Source organism: Hemiscyllium ocellatum, chromosome 31 (assembly GCF_020745735.1).
Source record: "Hemiscyllium ocellatum isolate sHemOce1 chromosome 31, sHemOce1.pat.X.cur, whole genome shotgun sequence".
Classification (NCBI taxonomy): domain Eukaryota; kingdom Metazoa; phylum Chordata; class Chondrichthyes; order Orectolobiformes; family Hemiscylliidae; genus Hemiscyllium; species Hemiscyllium ocellatum.
Genome location: NC_083431.1, coordinates 6275377 through 6297623, shown reverse-complemented (window position 1 = coordinate 6297623; position 22247 = coordinate 6275377). Strand labels below are relative to the sequence as shown.

The 22247-nt window shown below is 42.2% G+C and overlaps 1 protein-coding gene across 1 annotated transcript in view; it reads right to left on the bottom strand.

Moving 5' to 3' along the window:
- Positions 1-1686: 1686 nt before the first annotated feature.
- The window catches only part of bcas3 (BCAS3 microtubule associated cell migration factor), a 1146863-nt gene continuing 1126302 nt past the window's right edge, over positions 1687-22247 (bottom strand). The window contains exon 24 of the mRNA XM_060847956.1: positions 1687-6991. Coding sequence (XP_060703939.1) covers positions 6843-6991 — 149 coding nt within the window. The 3' untranslated portion in view covers positions 1687-6842. The remainder of the gene's footprint in view (positions 6992-22247) is intronic.

Below are 22247 nucleotides of genomic sequence, written 5' to 3'. Positions count from 1 at the left end.
CTGGAGCACCTGGAGGAAACCCGCACAGACACAGGAAGAATGTGCAAACCCCACATAGACAGTCGCCCAAGGCTGGAATCAAACCTGGATCCCTGTCGCTGTGAGGCAGCAGTGCTAACCACTTAGCCACTGTGATGTCAAGTGAGTACATTTAAGAAATGATAGATTTGTAGAAGCTGAAGATGTCAATGTGTATGAGGAAAGTGCATGAATATGGCAATGTGATAGAGGAACAGCCATGATGTTTTTGAATGGAAGAGCAGGCTTAATGGCTTACTCCTGCTTAACACCCTCAGATAGTATAGCGCTTACTTAGTATAACAATGTGGTATTAATCTGGATTTTGACTGGAGTGGACTCAACCCCTTTGCCTTTTGATTCAAGAGATGAGAGAATTAACATTGTGTGGTGGCTGACATTGGCAGAAACTGGAACTGGGTACACATTTGGGAATTTAAAATAGAGACAGAAAATAAACTATTTTAAAAATGCAGAAAATAAAACTAAGAATAAATGTGGAATGAATTTAAATAGAGTGGGTTAGATTTGAGTTTGAATGGAATTGAATTAAATCCAGATCACGTAAATGTTACTGATTCACTCCACAGATGCGTAAATAGGGCCACCAATTCAGTTAATTTATTTTCACACCAATTCCACATTGAAAAATTGAAATACTGTAGATTAATTTAACATATTTCTCTGCATTGTGTGTGTTGCTCTATTTATTACTCACTTGCATCACATGTTTAATTCCTACAGTGAAGTGACAACAAATAAGAGCCACGACAATGAACCTCTGCTTCTGACCACTGATGGCAAATAGACAGTGCCTGTCAGACATATTTCAATCTGGATGAAGAACTGATATACCAGCACCTGTACTGCTATTACCTCCCAAAAGAACCTTCTTCAGGCGTGCAAGTTTGGAGTAACTGCCCATATGTGAATCTACCACATTAAAGTGGAGGATCTGTTAAGTTAAAGCTAAGGCATCTGTCTGTCATTTCTTTGTTCGAGTCCACACTCTATCTTGTATTCCATTTCTTTACTATCTTTCCAACATTTACTCCTGTGATACTTTCTCCGAGCATCATTCCCTCCCTTCCCACTACATACTCGACATAGAATTCCCACTTTTCTTGATTTCCCTTTCAGAACCATGTCCCAATATTCACTTTTCCCTAAAACACTCATTCTACAGTATTCCCCCGATCAGTATTTTCTTCTTCTGTTATTTGCTTTTTAAGATAAACCTGCTTCTGTGGTTTCCCTCCTACTGGTATTTTGTCTTTCCAGTATTCCCTTCAGCTAGTCCCTTGCTTTGATATTACCTCCTTCTGATATTACTTGCTTCATAATCTCTCCAGCTGTTTCTCCTGTTCGATTTTCACACTGAGTCTGCCTCTGGAATTTCTGATGTGGAGGTGCTGGTGTTGGACTGGGGTAGACAAAGCTAAAAATCACACAACACGAGGTTATAATCCAACAGGTTTATTTGGAAGTACTAGCTTTCAAAGCACTGCTCCTTCATTAGGTAGTTGTGGAGCAGGATCATAAGACACAGAATTTATAGCAAAAGATTACAGTGTCATGCAACAGAAGCGAAATATTGAACAAAAACCAACGTATTGCTTCAGTCGTATAACACTGTGATCTTTGCTATAAATTCTGTGTCTTACGATCCTGCCCCACTAGTTACCTGATGAAGAAGAAGCACTCCAAAACGCTAGTACTTCCAAATAAACCTGTTGGACTATAACCTAGTGTTGTGTGATTTTTAACTCTGGAATTTCTGAACTAGGGAACTGAATGACTGGATGTTAGTCCAGATTACCACAGTACTCCTCTAACCCTGCCCAGCCAGACAGATGTGATCATGATATAGATGATGTAAAGAACTAGCCAAGAACAAACATCACACAGTTATTGCAATCAGACTTTGAAAGAAAAACTCCCACTATAACCACTGCTCCCCACTACTGCCCAATCCCCCAAAACACTGCCTACCTCCACTTTGTTAAATCAGGGGTAGAGAAACAGGAATTATCCATCTGTGTGGAGTCTGGAAAATGACTGATAGCAATTTTAACAGACTGAAACTTTTAACCTGGCAGATACTCAAGGTAGGAACTGGAGGGGGAAGGTATCCAATTTGGTTTTACATATAAAAGGGTGTTTGTAGTTTTAATTTGGTTTCATAGGATCATTTCATGAGGTGAAGCAAGGTACAGGGTGAGGTACATTTCAAATATCTGCATTATTTCATTTTTGTACTACATCCTAGGGTGCGATAAAACAAGGTAAATGCAATGATGAATAGTTCCGTGAGTAAACGGCCCAGGAAAGCTGACACTGTCCATATCTGATGGGAGTACCAGGATTAATCGCTGACCTATGCTAACTATTCACCTCAAACAATGTCCTGGCAATTACAACTGGCTTTGGTAATCATGTACTAGAGTGAGGTGGAAGGATTATCTGGTCCTGATTTACTTTGCCTAAGGATGCAAGTATACTGAGCACCTCTTAAAGTTAAAATATCCAGCTGCATGGTCACATATCAAGAATGTTCATTGAACCCATATCCCAGTGAAGCCCACGTGCCAGTGTTACTGCCTGCCAAATCATACCCCAGCATGTATCAGTTCCTAAGGAGCCCACATCCAAGAAATAGTGCTAAGGGAGCCCAGCACCTCAGCAGCAATCAGAATCTATTCACACTAGATCCCAATGAGAATCAGCACAAATGAATTCAATAGGCCAGTGCCAATCAATACACATGGAACCCTCTGTCAGGTTCAATGAAGGCCAGTTTAACATTAACTGGGAGTCACAGTTAATGCTCTTGGACTCCTGACCCAATCAGAGGTAATTCCCATTGCCTCACTCAACATGCTCTGCAATCTCAGTTACAGTCAGTATCTGTGGAACCCATACCCAGTGAGAGTTAGTGTTTGTGGAAACTACATTTCAGAGAAGATCAATGTCTTTGGAAGCTGTACTCTAATGAAATTCAGTTTCTGTGGAACCATGCCACAAGGACAGCAAGTGTAAGCCATTGTCTATGAAATTGTATCCCAGTGAGAGAGTCAGAGTGTCTAATGAACCAAAACCCTAGTAAGAATCCATATACTCCAGTGAGATTCAATATCCATAGACTTTTATGTGATTGAAAGTTGAAACTAACTGTCCTTGTAAGCTCTACACCAGAGAAAGTGTGTTTTAAACCTGTACCAATACACCAGTGACAATCAATGTCAATGGAATCCATACCCCACTGAGAGTTAGTGTGTGTTGACCCCATACCTCAGTGAGAGTCAGTGTGTGGAATTCTCACCCTAATGAGGGGAGTGTCTGGGGATAGGACAGTGGCAAATGAAATTTGATTCTGAAAAGTGTGAGGTAATGCATTTTGGAAGGACTAACTAGACAAGGGAGTACATGATGAATGACAGGACCCTAGGAAGTACTGAGAATCAGAGAGACCTTCATGCACATGCTGACACATCCTTGAAGACAATAAGACAGGTGAAAGATTGTTACAAAGGCATTTGGGATTCATGCTTTTGTGTCAAGGAATTGAATACAAGTGCAGTGAGGTTATGATGGAGCTGTAGAAATCATTAGTTAGACCATAGCTGGAGTATTGTGTGCAGTTCTGTTCACCAGGAAGGATGTGATTGCTCAAGAGAGGGTGTAATTGAGACTCATCAGGACGTTGGCCAGTCTGGAAAATTTCAGCTTTGAAGAGAACGAGATAGGCTGGAGTTGTGTTCCTTGAAGCAAAAAAGATGGAGAAGATCTTACTGAGGTATACAAAGTTATGAAGGGCATAAATTGGGTAGATAGGAAGAAACTTTTCCCCTTGGTAGAGGTGAAATAACAAGGAAACATAAGTTAAGGTAAGGGGCAGGAGATTTAGAAGGGATTTAACATAACATTTTTCACCCAGAAACACCACAGCACACAAGGCTATGAGCCAAATGGTAGAAAATAGAGCAGAGTGGATAGGTGTCAGATCAGTGGTGCGGACATGCCAAATAACATGTTATTGTGCTGTAAAAACTCTATCACTCTGCAATTCGTACCCTAGTGAGAGTTAGTATCTGTGGAACTTGTACCCTACTGAGAGTCAGTGTGTGTGTAATCCATACCCCTGTGAGATTCAGTGTGTCTGGGATCCATATGCTAGTGAGAGTCAGTGTCTTTGGACTGTGTATTTCAGTGAAAGTCAGGGTCCATGAAATGTACACCGCAGTAACAATTCGTCTCTGTGGAACCTGTACTCCAATGATATTCACATTTTCAGAAAAGGAAGAAATCTAGCCAAAAAAAATTTCCAAAAGCAGCAAAATTCCCAAAATTTAACAATCTCAATGTCCTCACACGGACAACATGTTCAGAGATGATTCATTCATCAAATCACTGTGTTGCTGTTTGTGGTCTGTGTGTTGTGGTTGCTCAGCCTGTTCTTGAGGGAGCAGCTCAGTCCAAATGAGAAAACCAATGGCTGCTGATTATACTGGTGGCCTTGGACTCAGACAGACTTTCAGTGACTGATGCACAAAGGCTCCAGTCAATCGCCCACACTTTTACCATCACAACCTGCAATCTGGGAGATGGCAAAATCCCATTACCTTCATGAATGCACTGTTGTTAAATAGGGAAATGTCTTCTCAGACCCTGCAACCTTGTTAGGAAGGCTCGGGCTTGGGACCCCGACTCATAACATTGAACTCATTGGCAGGAAAGTACAAAAATTATTTAAATCAACTTCCCAAGAGCACTGTGGGTGTAACTACACCACATGAACTACAGTGGTTCAAGACGACAGCTTACTCCCACCTTCTCCTGGCCTTGCTGGTGATTCCCACTTCCTATAAATGAATACAAAAATGTTGGAGCTGTCCTACTTTTCTTTCAACCAAGTATTATGAATTTAAAACAAAATTTTCAAGCTGGAAACACAACAGCCGTAGATTCACAGCACAACTGAATTCCAATGCCATTTGCTGTAACCTTGCTGAATAATGCAAGTGTATCTGGGTGTAATTCCAGAGCTTGGAAGGAGATGGATTTGTTTGTAGGATTCGTAACATGCTACTATCTGAGAGTTCACTTGGGATTGACTAAGGAAAGAGGAGGGAAGGAGACAAACTGGAGTATAACTCTCCCTGACCACTCAAGCCAAAGCTCTTTACACAGCACTCTGAAGCATTGTCAAGAGGTACTGACAACCTTCCAGCTTGAGAAAGGTATAGTGGAAGAGAAAAAGATTTTTTGCCACTTATTTTACACAGAAAAAATTAATATCAACAGAATAACACAAATACCTACAAACACGCCTCTTATTTTTACTGCAGGTTTGTTAATTCCCTGAGTAACTTCCAATTTATTTTTTTAAATAAATGCTTGATGGGCCAGATGTAGGATGCAACAGAGGTGGGAGGCTCCTACCTCAATTCCCAGTCTGGGATGGCCACAGTCAACATCTGCTCCATATAAGCACAGGTAGAAAATAAAAAGCCAAGTTCTTCCACCTGATTACTCTTCTCTGACTCTGCAAGAAAGAAGCTTTGTGTGGTCATCAATTAAGGGAGGGAGTCAAGAGTGTGGTGATGGAAAAGCACAGCCGGTCAGGCAGCATCCAAAGTGTTGGAGGATCGATGTCTCAGGCATAAGCCCTTCATCAGGACATTGATTCTTCTGCTCCACGGATGCTGCCTGACCGGCTGTGCTTTTCCAGTGCCACACTCCTCGACTCTGATCTCCAGCATCTGCAGACCTCACCTCCTAATTGAGGGACGGAGTCAATTCTTCTCTAGAGCCAAATTATCACGAAACCTGGTAACATGGAATAAATACCTGAGGATTGATATGTCTATGGATCCTGCAGGATAGAATGTATCAGCAATTCAAGAGGGACAAAACTGGGTAGAGAAAACAATGCCCATTAACAGCAGCACATGCATAAAGGGATTCTTGTGAGCCTTTGCACTGATGTCTCACTAGCAAACTGCATCCTCACAGTTCCTTTTCAATTTTTTTCCCTCTGGAATTTGGAACTGGGGACCACAGAGGCCTCAGAGTCTCGAACTAAGTTCAAAGACGCCTACAGTTTACTCCTGTGATTCTTGCTGTTTCAAGTATACTCACACTAACCATTTCACTTCCTTAACCTCTTCTGCACGCCACCATCCCACTACAATAAGGAGATCAGCAGCACTCGGAAAGTTAAGGGAATCAGAGGACAGATTATTCCCTGTGCTGTCTAATATGATGGAATTCCTTTCACAGGAATCCATTGAAAGGACAAGAACTCTTTAGATAACAGCAGGTTTCTAATAAAACTGAACTGTGTCAATTTAAGGCAATAAAGCAAAACCACACACACAACATGGCTCTCTCTAATCTTAGAAATACAAAGGTTGCCACTTTGCAACATGTTTAAACTGTTAAATGGAAACAAGCAAGAAATTATATAAATGTCAGTACAGCCTTGATACAGCAGCTTTGAGCCCTTCCGTTTGTCAGTGTCTGAAACTGGTGGGAAATCAAGGGGATTTGCCAGCTCTGGAGAATTAGAAAACCCAAAGGGGACTTGCAAGTTAAACAAATCAGCACAAACTGGAAGCTACAGGGGAAAGCCATCACCTCTTCCCCCTTCCCCCCATCACTGTTCAGATGACATTCTTTCAGTCTAGCCGTTACTGGAGGGGCAGAGAGAGTTCAAGTCTCACGTTCCACTCTGTTGATCTACGCGAGGGGTACAGGCTCCGAAGTTAATGGAGGTGGTGGCTGAAGTGATCGCGGCGGGGGGGGGGGGGGGGGGGGCATGCTTAGTTGAAAGTTGTTGGGAAGAGGCTGAGTGGCTGGTTTTCATTGGTGGGCAGTGGTGAGCGGTAGCCCTCAAAGTTGCGCGGGATGCTTCCGCTGGTGGAACCGGAACTGTTGCTAAGGGTCTCGATACTTCCTTCTCGCTGGAGCTCTGTAAGAGAAATAGGAGAGAAACCTTTAAACCCCCGGGGTATAGAAATCAAAGGAAATCAAACCCTTCTTGCAAACTTTCCCCTTTATGTGGAGAAACGTCTTGTGGGGTACATTTCCTGCTAATAGTAGCCACCCACTCGCGCGGTACTCAAGTGACCATGCTCTCGGAAAACTGAAAAAAAACTTGAACTTGTAGAATAACCTTTAACAGCTGCAACATACATTTAAAGCTTTACAACTAATTAAATAATTTTGAATTGTAGGGACTTAGGAAGCAAACCAGCCAGTTTATATACAGCGAGATTCCACAGCAATAATGCAATAAACGGCAACAATCTGTTTGTTTAGTGAAGCTGAGAGAGGAATAAATATTGGTCAGCATGTTGCTTTTCTTTGAAATAATGCCATGGGATCTTTTACATCCAGATGACAGGGCAGACGGGACGTGGTTGTAAGTTTAATTCAGGAACAGGAACCCCAGCTGATTTCCACCCTACAGCACCCCCTCTCGCCCCACCGCAGCCGAGTAGGGTGTGTCACCAGACGAAGTCAGTAATGGCCAGAGATTGAAGCAGGCCTGTGAGACTCAGTTCTGTCCTGGAGTGTGCAATTACCCACTGAGTCATCACGTACTGGAAGTCGGTTCTTTCACAAAAAGCGACAGCATTAAAGAGGACTGAGGGAGAAGAAAGAACGTCGAGGGGTGCGTTATGCCCCGCTCAATGACTCACTGCTCTGACTAAAAATCTCTCAATAACATCTGGAATCTATGCTTGAAGTTTGCTTTTGATTACTGGAATGAATGTTTAATCTATTTAGTACTCTGCAGGCACTGTTTCCTGATTCAGGAAATGTGAAGGGGGCAGGTGGCGTGTTTCTGTGTCCACATTAATGCTTTTCTGACACCCAAAACTGGAGCTGGAGACGGGGGTGGCCTGCTCTTCCTTCTTTGGAGATAAATCTCCTTTAAAGCAACTCCATTTCCCCATCGATGGCATAAGCAAGGCTTCGAAGTACTTGATGACAGGCTATTATTCCCCTCTCACAGTTCAGAGGGACTAATGACAAAATTCTTGAGTGTTTTTTTCGAGGATGGAGGTAGATGCTTGTTGAGGAAGGGAGTGAAAGGTTATCAGGGTGGGTGTTACGGTGGAATTCGAGTTACAATCAGATCAGCCATTATCTTATTGAACAGCTGAGTAGGGCTGAATGGCCAGCTCCTATTTTATATGGTCATATGTAAAATTAGCTTAAATGATGCAGCACACACCAGATTGTACATACTTCAACAACTGTTCAGTTGAGGTAAATAATTTGGCTTGCTGGATCAAAGGCTCTGAAACCCAATGGCACAGCGAATCATTACCTCTGTACCAGAAGACTCATAGACTCACAACAAATCAGTCAGTCCAATCATACCGACCAGATATGTTAAATTAGTCTAGTCCCATTTGCCAGCATTTAGCTCATATTCCTCTAAGCTGCAGATGTGTTGCTGGTTAAAGCACAGCAGGCCAGGCAGCATCCCAGGAATAGAGAATTCGACGTTTCGAGCATAAGCCCTTCATCAGGAATAAGAGAGAGAGAGCCAAGCAGGCATATTCCTCTAAACCCTTCCTATTCATGTATCCATTCAGATGTCTTTTAAATGTAATTGTACCAGCCTCCACCACTTCCTCTGACAGCTCATCCCATACACACACCACCCTCTACATGAAAAATGCCCCTTATGTCCATTTATATTTTTCCCCTTCACCTTAAATCTATGTCCTCTAGTATTGGACTCCCCTACCCTGGGAAAAAGACCTTGGCTATTCACCCTATCCATGCCCCTCATGATTTTATAAACTTCTATAAGGTCACCCCTCAACCTCTGATGCTCCATGGAAAATAGCCCCAGCCTATTCAGCCCCTCCCAATAGATCAAATCCTCCAACCCCCAGCAACATCCTTGTAAAGTTTTTCTGCATTCGTTCAAGTATAACAACATCTTTCCCACAACAGGGAGACCCAGGATTGAATGCAGTACTCCAAAAGTGGCCTAACCAATATCCTGTACAGTCGCAACATGACCTCCCAACTCCTATACTCAATTTACTGAACAATGAAGGCAAACACCTTCTTCGCTAGCCTGTGACTTCACCCTTAAGGAACTATGAACCTGCATCCCAAGATCTCTTTAATCAGCAACACTCCCCAGGACCTGACCATTAAATGTAAAAGTCCTGCCCTGATTTGCCTTACCAAAGTAAAACACCTCACATTTATCTAAATTAAACTCAATGTGTCACTCCTCGGCCTATTGGCCCATCTGATCAAGGCTCCGTTATAATCTGAGATAATCTTTTCACTGTTCATTACCCCACCAATTTGGCTGTCATCTGCAAACTTACTAACTGTACTTCCTATATTTACATCCAAATCATTTATATAAATGACAAAAAGCAGTGGACCCAGCATCAGTCCTTGCAGCACATCGCTGGTCACAGCCCTCCAGTCTGAAAAAGGTACCTTCCAACACATTCTGTTTCAGACATTAAAGCCAATTTTGTATCTAAATGGCTAGCTGTCCATGGATTCCATTTGATCTCACCTTGCTATCCAGTCTACTATGCGGAGCCTTGTCCAACAGCATGCTGCAGTCCAAATAGACAATGTGCACTGCCCTGCCTTCATCTATCTTCTTTATCACTTATTCAAAAAACTCAATCAAATTAGTGAGACATAACGCTTTCCTCCAGGTTAATTTTATAACCTTTAAACTCAAACTTAATTTTTTTCCTTTCATGTCAGCTGTCTGTCTCCCATCAATGATATAAAAGGGGTCACTTTCATTCACCAGTACAAGGATGGAAAATGGAGGCTTAAGCACTCAGATAAAATCCAACAGTGAACTCAACAAAACACCTTGACATTTATCTAAATTAAACTCCATCTGACATTCCTCGGCTCATTGGCCCATCTGATCAAGATCCCATTGTACTCTGAGGTAACCTTCTTCCCTGTCCACTACACCACCAAGTTTGGTCTCATCTGCAAACTTACTAACCATATGTCCTATATTCACATCCAAATCATTTGTATAATGACAAAAAGCAGTGGACTGAGCAACGTTCCTTCTGGTAAGAATGTGGAACATTGAGTAAAATAGTACAGTTACGTTTAGGAGGATGCTAGTTAAACACAAGAGAGAGAGGAATTGGAGGATATTCTGTCAAGGGTGAGGTGAATCAGGGTGGGAAGAGGTTGACATTGCAGAAACACCTGCATGGACTGGTTGGGCTGAATGCCTTGTTTCTGATCTGTAAATTCTATATAATTCTGAGTCACACTTCAATTGGAGGAAAATCGAGGCCAGTGGTGCAAATAAATGAAAATGATCTGTTTGCAGTATAGGTAAATAATCCTGCAGATGTCACTGATCTCTGGATGCTGCTCCATGGTTGGTGATTGTGTAATCCTTAAGTGTGTCCTGAACAGTCAGGAGGGAATATGGATACATGAAAGTGGAACAAGAGTAGGCAACTTGGGTGTTTGAGCCTGCGCCACCATTCAATAACATAATAGCTGATCTGATTTTAACCTCAGTTCTATATTCCTGTATATTCCTGATAACCTATCTACCTCTGCCTTAAAAATAATACAGTAATTTGCATTCGCTACGTTTTGAGGAAGGGAATTCTAAAGACTTGCAACCCTCTGAGAGCGAAAATATGTTTCCTCATCTCTGTCTTAAATGGGTGATCCCTTATGAGCCCAAATTCTAGATTTTCCCACATCATTGAACATCATTTTGACATCTACCCGGTCAAGTCCCCTCAGGAACTTACGTTTCATAGAGTCAAGGTCATAGATGCATACAACATGGAAACAGATGTTTCGGTCCAATTCATTAATGTTGACCAAGTTTTCCAAACTAAACTAGTCCCACTTGCCTTTGTTTGGCCAACATCCCTCTAAACCTTCCCTATTCATTTACCTGTCCAAATGTCTTTTAAATATTGTAACTGTACCTGCATATACCACTTCCTCCATAGAATACAGGCCTAGCCTGTCTAACCTTTCCTGATAAGGTAATCAGTTCATTCCAGGTATTAGGAAACCTTCTCTGAACTGCTACCAATGCACTAACATCCTTGAATAAGTACGATGGCCTGTACTATGCTCAGTACTTCAAATGTGGTCTCACTAATGCCTTGTTTAACTGAAGCATAACCTCCCTACTCTTGCATTCAATTTCCTTCACAATAAACTATAAAATTGTATTAGCTTTCTTGATTACTTGCCATATTTTAGAATTGTTACAATATTACTTCTTAAGCTAGAGACAATATCCATGGCAGGCATATACAGGACAGTTCTTTATAATTGATGGTGCTGCTAAGAAAAACCTTCCTTTGAGGGATTCATGCCGATTTTGCCAAGGTTGGACCAACAACTGTCCATCCTGATGTTAGGTATGACAATAAACAACAAATTCTGGAGTGACTGTTATACTGTGAGGCTTAAATTTTCCATATACCAGCTATAAAAGATCCTAATTGAAGTGACTTTGGGCAATTGCAACTTAACTGGATTCTGATCCATTGTTTAAAGCTGTTCATGGCTCAACACGAAACTGACAATTTCATCCATTGATGCTATAATTACAACTCTGCATCGGAGACTGGAAGGGTGAAGTTAGGCTGCTTTTCAAATCCTGGGCTTATGACACATGGAATAATACAGTACAAAAGGAGGCAATTTTCACCATTGGGCCTATGCTAATCCTCCAATTATTTACATTCAGCTGGATTTTCACCCAGGGCACTGCAAATGTTTTCCTTTCACTTATTTATCTTTTTGCTTGAATCAATCATCAACTTTCTTTTGAATGTTACTACTGAATCTGTTTATACAATTCTTTCCAGGTAACACAGTGCCAGGAAAGCATAATGAGAACCTGATCCTGAACTTAACCACAATGAGGTGTCTCTTGGCCAAAATGGGGTACACTTGTGGCACTGTCTGCCAGCCACAATATCCTTTACGGAGAGATGGAATGAAATCTGTAAGAAAGTAAAAACTGAAAGCATTGCCCTTTTTCACTTTCTTTGCAGACCTCTAGGTCTTATATCAGAAACATACTTTTCAGTTTTGTGAACCTCCACCCCTAATCTTTGTTGAATTCAGGAAGTTAAAGTCCTAATTTGATTGTGTGTTGAGACTAATGAATTATCCCACACTAATACTTGACTTATCCTGTCTGATTTTCCATCTTCATCTGGTGCATGGACCAGCTGTCTCTGGTTAGACGTCTCAGCATTAACTGCATCGCATCCAATTGAAAAATAAACATAGGCCAAAGCTGTAATCGGACTCTCAGCCTTTTTCAGTCAACTCTTGCATTTGAAATTCATGGTTTGTGCGATTTCTGGCTTTTTTATTTCCATCACCCACTCTATTCTGTCATCCCTTTCCCTCCAGGAGTCTCCTGTCCACCTGGTCTCCTTGATGTGGGTGGAATAGAGTGACCCATTCTGTGCTCAGCTGACAACACAATGAGATGGCCAGTTTCCCAGATAAGGAGTGGGAGAAATGTGTTACCAAGAAAGAGTGGAAATTACATTACCATGAACCTCTCGGAAGCTACACTGACCCCACTGTACACTGCTGGGACCATGATCTTATTTTGTTGGCCGTGAGAATTCTGCATAGAATGAATTTTGGCAAATGTCTAAGAAATGAACATCACAATAATTAGGAATTAACTGACAATTTCATCGACTGGGTTTTTTGAAGAAGTAACAAAGAAGATTGATGAGGGCAGGATGGTGGACGTGATCCATATGAACTTCATGTAAGGCGTTCAACATGTTTCCACATGGTAGATTGGTTGGCAAAGTTAGATCTCATGGAATACATGGACAGCTAGCCATTTGGATACAGAACTGGTGCAAAGGTAGAAGACAGAGGATGGTGGTGGAGGGTTGCTTTTCAGACTGGAGGCTCGTGATCAGTGGTGTGTCATAAGGATCGGTGCTGGGTTCACTACTTTTTGTCATTTGTATTAATGATTTGGATGTGAACATAGGAGGTATAGTTAGTAAGTTTGTAGATGACACTAAAATTGGAGGTGTAGTGGACAGCGAAGAAGGTTACCTCAGAGTACAACAGGACCTTGACCAGATGGCAAATGGGCTGAGGAGTGGAAAATGGAGTTTAATTTAGATAAATGTGGGGTGCTGCATTTTGGAAAAGCAAATCAGAGCAGGACTTATACACTTTATGAAAAGATCTATGGGAGTGTTGCTAAACAAAGTGACCTTGGAGTGCAGGTTCATAGTTCCTTGAAAGTAGAGTTGCACTAGATATGATAATGAAGAAGGCGTTTATTATGCTTTCCTTTATTAGTCAGAGCATTGAGTATAGGAGTTGGGAGGTCATGTTGTGGCTGCACAGGACATTGGTTAGGCCACTTTTGGAATACTGATCTTCCTATCGGAAGGATATTGTGAAACTTGAAAGGGTTGAGAAAAAATTTACCAGGATGTTGCCAGGATTGGAGAATTTGAACTATAGGGAGAGGTTGAATAGGCTGGGGCTCTTTTCCCTGGACTGTCGGAGGCTGAGGGATGTCCTTATAGAGGTTTACAAAATCATGAAGGGCATGGATAGGATAAATAGACAAGGTCTTTTCCCCGGGTTGGGGGAGTTCAGAACCAAAGGGCATAGGTTTAGGGTGATAGGCGAAAGATATAAAAGGGACCTAAGGGGCAACATTTCACGCAGAGGGTGGTGAGTGTATGGAATGAGCTGCCAGAGGAAGTAGTGGAGACTGGTACAATTACAGCATTTAAAAGGCATCTGGATGGGTATATGAATAGGGTTTAGAGGGATATTGACCATGTGCTGACAAATGGGACTAGATTAGGTAGGAATATCTGGTTGACATGGATGAGTTGGACAGAAGGGTCTGACTCTATGACTCCACAAAGGATGGCTTATGTAGTGAATGGGAATATTTGGAGTCCTTCTGAATATTGAGTGAGCACTCATCTGCATCTGACCTATACGTCTTTTAAAAATGCGTGCAGTATGAAGGGAGTCTTGAGGATGCCATCTTTGAGATGAGACATTAAGGCCAGGGCATTATTTCAAAGAGTTCTCCTTGTGACCTAGCCAATATTCATGTCTCAACTGCAACTATTATGTGGTCATTATTTCATTGTGGTTTTTGTGAGCTTACTGTGTGCAAATTGGTTACTGTGCTTTCATTGGTTGTAAAATGCTTTTGAAAATCTAAAAGTCATGGTAACTACCATAGAAATGCAAGTATTACATACTGGAGCCTACCAATCATCACAGAACAATTCTGTGCCAAATTAGCCTGAGCAGTCAGCATAACCAATTACTTCTAATGACTAGTAAATCAGGAATGTCTTGAATGGGTGGCAGTGACAACTGAGCCCAGATCTCTTGTCTCCATTTTTCTCAATCTTGCAAATTGTATCCTCATGTATCATTGAGGTAACACTGAAGTAATGCCCTCTGAAGGTATTACTCACTGTAGTGGACTCAAGGCAGTGGGAGGCACACTTCAGGCATGCACATAATTGATGACAGCAATGGAAATGGAAGCAACAGGGTGAATTTTGGAAGCCTAGGAAGGACCTTATCAAATAATAGAGCAGGCTCGATGGGCTGAATTACCTTTCTCTTCTATTTCCTATGATCTTGTATCTTTATCACACCTCAAAGATGATGAAATATGTGTGCTGAAATTTCAGGCCCAGAGGGGTGAGCATGCAGGCTTGAAATGCAAAAGTTTGTGCTGCCAACGTGGGTACCAGCTGCACAAGTAGTGGATACTAAATCTGGTCAGTTAAAGCCCTTTAGACCTTATTGACAGATGGATGCTGTGGTGAACAGTGTAGCTGGCCTCTTGACTTTCTTTGAGACCACCCCTACTTGTCATTTGGCTGCAGAAGGCCTTATACAATGGCCATTGAGGCCATTTTTAAAGTAAAAAATTTGGAGAGAGGCCACTTCTACCTTGTGGTGCTTTCTCTCTCACTTATCTGAGATGACAGGCTGCTGCTTTTTTAGTGCTCGAGAGCTTCCCATTGGTTCTCTAACTTAAACAGCACCCTCTGTTCATTTATTGGCCAATTTGGGCAAAATCACAATGGACTGTCTGTTTGATACACCATGTGGGTTTCTGATCTGCTTTTGACGATGATTGCTTGGCCTCAAAATCATGCCTATGAAGTGTCCACATTGAATGTTTTTATTAAAGTTTCTATTTTTTTTAACAAACTTATTTTTGCAAATATATGTGGAGAAATGTTAATTCCACAGTAAATAACTCACCTCCTGTCTCTCCAAAGCCTGTCCACTCTTTACAAGACAGCAATCAGGAGTGTGATGGAATAATCTCTACTTGTCTGGACAAGTATAGCTCCCAACAATGGTCAAGAAGTTCAACATCACCAAAGGCAAAGCACCTTATCACACCTTATACATTCACTCCCACTACTGACCAAATAAAATAAACACAGCGTGGCAATATTACATACTATGTCTGAAATGTACTGCAACGGTTTGCCAAAACTTCTTCAACAATACCTTTCAAATCTGTGACTTCTATCAACTAGAAGGTCATGGGCAGCAGACAAGGGGAACAAACCTGCAAGTTTTCCACCAAGCCACACCCCACTCTCTGTTGGAACTGTATTGTGGTTCCTTCATTGATACTGGATCAAAATCTTGGAACTCTTTCTGTAACAGCACTTTGGGCATACCTACACCCTGTAGGCAGTTCATAATCACCTTCTCAAAGACAATTAGGGATGGTCAACAAAGACCCTTCTGAAAAAGGGTCACTGGATCCGAAATATTAACTTTGATTTCTCTTCATAGATGCTGTCAGACCTGCTGAGTGTTTTCAGCAATTTCTGTTCTTGTTTTTGTTTCTGATTTCCAGCATCTGCAGTTCTTTCTTTTTTTATGATCAACAAATGTTGTCCTTGCCAGCAATTCTCACATCTCATGAATGAATAAAAGAAATTCTGATTTCTTTCAGCCTACGTTCATTCATCTCCATTCAATCATTCCTTCCTCAGTGTAATTATTGCTGAATGCCTGTAATACTGCCTTCAATTTCTCTTCATAATCTCCCCCTCTCTGTGCCCCTTCTGTCTGTTCATTCACCATTTTGACTTTGCTCTTTTACTCAAAATGAGCTACAATATTTTCACTTTTACAACTCACAGCATACTTCTTTCCATTTCACTCCCCTACAGCTCACTCTTCATGTATGAACTTCAGCAGGGAGTACTGACAGACTGCTTGTCTGCAGTGAACACCTACAGCAGAAGTCAGATTACCTTTTCCAGTCACTGTCCATGGCACTGAGACTACTTATGCTCTTCAAATACTGCCCCCTGAAGACAGACAGTTTGCTCAATAGGGACTGAACTTGGAAGCTTCCTGTCTGAAGTAACAATATAGCAGGCCGAATGCTGCACTTAGTCTGTCTCACAAGCTGTCAAATGTTTAAACGTACAGTACGGTGACGGTGACCTTTTGCAGTTAACCATCCATGCAAATACATATTGACACAAAAGCAGGCCCAGCTCCAGCAGCTCTGACACCCACTCACTTGGCCACTAGTCAGCCAACCCCTTCCTCGGAAAAAAGGCCAGGACATCACCTCATTCTAAATTATCTGAAGCACGGATCTTACTCAGCACAATTTGTGTGTGTGTGTGTGTGTGTGTGTGTGTGTGTGTGTGTGTGTGTGTGTGTGTGTGTGTGTGTGTGTGTGTGTGTGTGTGTGCGCGCGCCTGTGTTAGTTTTACCATTATTTTAATTGTAGTATCACTTTAAAGAATCTCAGAAGTTTATGTGGGCTTGGCTTTAGAATCCACTGATCTGTGGTGATTGCAAGTGGCAGAAATCTTTGTCGGCAAAGGAGGTTTTGAAGTCTCTTCGTTGCAATGGATGGGTCATGACCCTTAATTACTGCCATCTTAAGACTTCCCATAAGAAATACTGAAAATAATTTAACGGTTATGCATCTTTAAGATTTTTTTCTCACGTTAAAAATAATCTGCCTATTTATGGGAAATGGGATTTCTTTTCCCCCAGTGCTGTTTTGTTTTGATAGCTGGGAAAGGTGTGTGGGTTGCAGCATTGTGAGAAGAGCTAGTGGCTAGGGCTCAGCAATAAGTGATTTCAACAGCTCAGTGTTAATACAGGACTAACGATGATTAACTACCGATTTGATCACTGTGGCCTGACCCTCTGCTTAATGATGTATCTCTGGTTTATGGACTTTGGTTTTTAGATGAACTGTTTCACATTCCTCCCCATTTCACTGAACACCTGAATTTCAACATGGATTGTTCCGAACTCCAGTAAAATACTTAGTAGGAAATCAGTGGCAAGCCTCTCCACTCCTGGAGAAATTGCATCCAAGGTTGTTTTCAGCTGATTATAAAATAAATGTATCCATTTATGTAGCACCTTTAACCTGGTATAAAACATCTAACATTAGAACAGTAATTAGAGAAAAACTTGACAATGGGCCAAAAAGGGAGATTTTAGGACGAATCAAAAGATTGGTCAAAAGGTAGGCGTTGAGTAGCATCTTAGAAAATGGGATGGGGTGAAGTGATTTAGAACTCACAGCCAATACAGCTAAAGGCACAAGCCAATGCCGAGATCTAGGATGTGGAGGATGCACAAGAAGCCTGAACTCGGGAAACATAGCGATCTCAGAGAATTACAGATGATTAGACAGATTGGTGAGATGAAGTTAAAAAGGACTGGCACTCCAAGATGACAATTTTAAACTGGAAACATTGTCAGCAAACACTGAACTGATGGGCAAATGGGATTTGGTGTGAATTAGGATACAGACAACAGAGTTTTGGATGAGCAAGTCCAAAGAAGCTGAAAGAGGATGATTGGTCAGAGCAGCAGAGTTTTATTGGTCAAACAGCCCTGTTAATTGTCACAGCAAGATATCAAAAGTCAGAAAAGGTTGAGGAGCTGCTTTGAACGACCCCTGGATAAAAGTAGAGAATTAAATAACTTGAATACTTTCAACATGATTCTATAAAGATTCCACCCACATGTAACAAAACCTATTTACAACATCATATAGTACAGCCACTGCCAAGTAACTTGAGGCATGTCTAGATAGATTCAGAAAATAAAATTTCAATGCAAGACCCCCTTCAGCTTCAGACATTTACACAATCAGGACCATCATCAAACAGGTCTCATCAAGTGTGCCAGGAAGAGCTGAATCCTACTCTGAATCAGAAACTAACCTTCAGACACAAGCACGAGCAAGCCTAGATAGTGACAGAGTGCCTGAGCCCTAGTCCAAGACCACTTTTAATTTTTGGATGAGTCATAAACCTAGGTACCGTCTGCTTTCTCAGATAGATGCAAAAGATTCCATGGCACTAATACAAAGAGGAGAGGTGTTATCCCTAGGGTCTGGGCCAACAGTTATCAGTAGAACAGATCATCTAACCATTATCTTGTTTGCAGGAATTTGCTATGTGTAGATTAATAGGTGCATGTCTTACATTAAAAAAGTAACAATGCTTCAAAAGTACTTAATGGTAGAAACATGCTTTGGGAAACAAATGATAGTGAAAAATGTAAGAAGAAAAGTAAATCTTTCTTCTTCTTTCCATTTTTATTTTTCATTTCTCTATTTCCTGGTACAACCCAGCTCAACACAGGGGAGGTAGATCACTCTTCAGTTAAATGTAGATTTCCAAACCCATAAAGTAGATGGCCTTTAACATGATGGAAATGATCTCCAACACAAGTTGAGAACTAAGTTGGAGAAGGAACAGAAAGAAGTGCATCATTTTTGATGGCCCCAGGATGTCCAAAAGCACTTCAAGTCAATAAATGTTCATATGTAGCTGCTGTTGGAAGGAAGGGAAGTGTGACATCCAATTTTCACCCAGAAAGCTCCCAAAACAGCAATGAGATAATTGACCAAATTTTTTTTCCCAAATATGTGGACCAGAAAATAATGAGAATCTCACCTACGCGTAGTGTTATAGAATTGTTTATATCCACTGACAGGACAAAGGAAGACTTGGTTTAAGGTGTCATTTAAACGACATGATCTCTGACAATGTAGTTCTCCACTAGTAATGTGCAGTAGTTTCAGCCTTTGCTATATGTCTCTGAAATTATGTGCAGAAGTCTCTGAAGTGAGACTGGAATTCATTACTTTCTGATGTAGAAAGGACAATAAAGATCAATCACAATTAAACTTTTTGCTTTTTCATAGCAATCAAAGGCCACTGTCCACTGAAGGCTCACTCCAAACACAGGCCCCAATTAGAAATGTCTTGTTGTACAGAATGGTATTAAGAGGGTTAGCTTTGTTGTCGCTATTCAAATTCACATCAAGTACATTTGCCAACACTCCTGTATTTGTTTAGTGCCTGGTCCACTTACTTCATTGATTTTAAAATTCTCATCCTGATTTTTCATCCCTCCTTGTCCCTCTTGTCCCTCTCTAAATCTGAAATGTAGGTGCCTTCATTTGGCTGGATTAAGCTCTGAAGTGCCCTCACTAATCCTCCCTAACTCACTTACCTCCTTTAAGACACTCTTTAAAATCTCCCTCCTGACCAAACCTTTTGTCCAAGCTTTTGATGTATTGCACCATAGGCCTTAGTGAGTTTTGAGAAGATTTGTAGCTCAGGTTAAGGTTCTGGATATAGGTTTGCTCGCTGAGCTGGAAGGTTCATTTCCAGACGTTTTGTCACCTTACTAGGTAACATGTAAAGCTTTTGATCACCTTTTCTTTTGTGGCTCAGAGTCAAATTTTCTCTCGCAATATTCTTTAAAATGCGTAAATAGGTAGATTAAAGGTGGCCTCGAAAAATGCCTAGTTGAACATATCTTTGAGCTGAATCTTACATATTTTTGGTAAAGTGAGAATCCTGCCGAGTTCTGTGGAGTGTTTCTTCCTGCGAGGCTGAACGAGCCTTCTTGCTGTATCTTACCAAACCCACTACATTAATTGCCAATTGTGATCTTGTGTGGACAGGTAAGAGGCTGGAAGAATACAGCATCAGGAGCTGGAGAAGTCGATGTTTTGGGTACAACCATTCTTCAGAGCTGGGGTAGGTGTAGGGGGAGCTGCAGATAAAGGGGGTGGCAGGGGCAGGGTGGTGAAGTGGCATAAGGTGAAGATAGGTAGAGGGTATGACCTGGTTGGTCAATGGAAAGAATGAAACCGGTGGGTGACAGGGAGGAAAGGAAGAGAGGGGGAGGGTCTGGGAAGGGAGCTGGAGAATGGGAAGGAAGGTTATTTGAAATTGGAGTACTCAACGTTGAGTCCTCCAGGCAGCAGGTTGCCCAGGTGGAAGATGAGGTGTTCTTCCTCCAACTTGTGGTTTGGTTCGTTGTGGCAATGGACGAGGCCAAGGATGGTCATGTCGGGAACGGAGTGGGAAGGGGAATTAAAATGGGTGGTGACTGAGTATCCGGTCAGCCCTGCAAACCTGGCTGAGAGGCTAGGCGAACCGTTCCCTACATTTACGTTTGGTCTCCCCAGAGTAGGGAAGACCACTTTGGGAGCATTTGATGCAGTGAAGTAGGTTGGAAGAGAGGCAGGTGAATTTCTGTCTCTGTCTCACCTGGAAGGACTGTTTGAGGTGAGGGGGTGGTGTATGGGCAGATTTGCAGCTTTTCTAGTTTCAGGAGAAGATACCGGGGGGGGGTTCGGTGGGGTGAGGGGTAGTGTCAGTGGGGAGAGTGGCACAAATAAGGACTGTTGAAGGGAACGGTCCTTATGAGAGGCAGAGAGGTGTAGGGAAGGGAAGATGTTCTTGGTGGTGGGGTCTAGTTGGAGTTGGCAGGTGTTTAAGGATGATGGCAGGTGGCAGGTGTGTACAAGAGGGACTCTGTTTTTATTGCATTTGGAGGGTATTTTAGAGCAGTGGAATGGGGATGGAGGTGGGTGCAGTGTAGGGCTGTCTGGATGACAGAAGGAGAAAAAGCATGCTGTTTGAAATAGATGGACATCTGGGTTGCTTGGGAGTGGAATGTATCCTCTTCCAAGCAGATGCAGTGGAAGCACAGGGGCTGGGAGAATAGGATGGAGTTCTTGCAGGATACTCAGTGGGAGAAGGTGTAGTCCAGGTAGTTATGGGAGTCTGTGGGTTTATAGTAAACGTCCATCTGGAGACTGTTGCCGGAGTTGAAAATGGAGAGGTCAAGAAAGGGGAGTGAGATGTCCGAGTTGAACCAAGTGAATTTAAGGGTAGGGTGGAAATTGTAGGCGAAGTCAATGAACTGCTCCAGTTCAGCCTGGTTGCAGGACACTGCACCAATACAGTCATTGATGTAACAGCGGAAGATTTGGGGCACAGGGCCTGTGTAGGTACTGAAGAGGGATTGTTTGACATAGCCGACAAAGAGACAGGTGTAGCTAGGGCTTATCCAGTGCCCATGGCCACCCCCTGGTTTGGAGGAAATGGGAATAGTTGAAGGAAAAGTTATTGAGGGTGAGGAGCAGTTTGGTGAGGCGGAAGCGGGTCTTGGTGGAAGGGGTCTGGAGGGGTCTGTTGGAGAGAAAGAAGTGGAGGGCCTGGAGACTATCCTTGTGGGGTATGGATGTATATAAGGACTGCATGTCTATACTGAAGATAAAGTGCTGGGGGTTGGGGAACTAGAAGTTACTGAAGAGGTGGAGGGCATGGTTGGTGACACGGATATAGGGGGGAAGTGCCTGAACCAAGCAGGAGAGGATGGAGCCTGGGATCTCATGGCAGAAATAATTTCTGATTTCCATCCCATTTTACCATGCACTATTACCAGAGATACCTGCTGCTCAACAGAGGTCCTTCCTAAGATCAGCATCCCCTCAGCTGTGCTATCTTCCAAAACCCAATATGCACCACAAGAATGCTGCCATTTGTGCAGCTTGTTTGTGGAAAGAGTGAGGAGAGATGTTGGAGCTTATCTGAATGGACCTTGTGAATGGGGTGTTGGAGAAGAGTCCTCTTCCCATAGAATTGGCAGAGGAGGCAAAGTCACCATATCATGCCATAGCATGGTTAGAGATTGCCATCTGGGTCAATGCCATCTCTTGGTTAAGGATGACTGAACAGCAGTCCTGGGAGAACTTCAATGAGCATCTCCACTCCGCCAGGGTATGTCAATGGTTATTACATTTCTTAAAACTTTGCACTTCATCATTCATGTGGTTGCCCCTATAG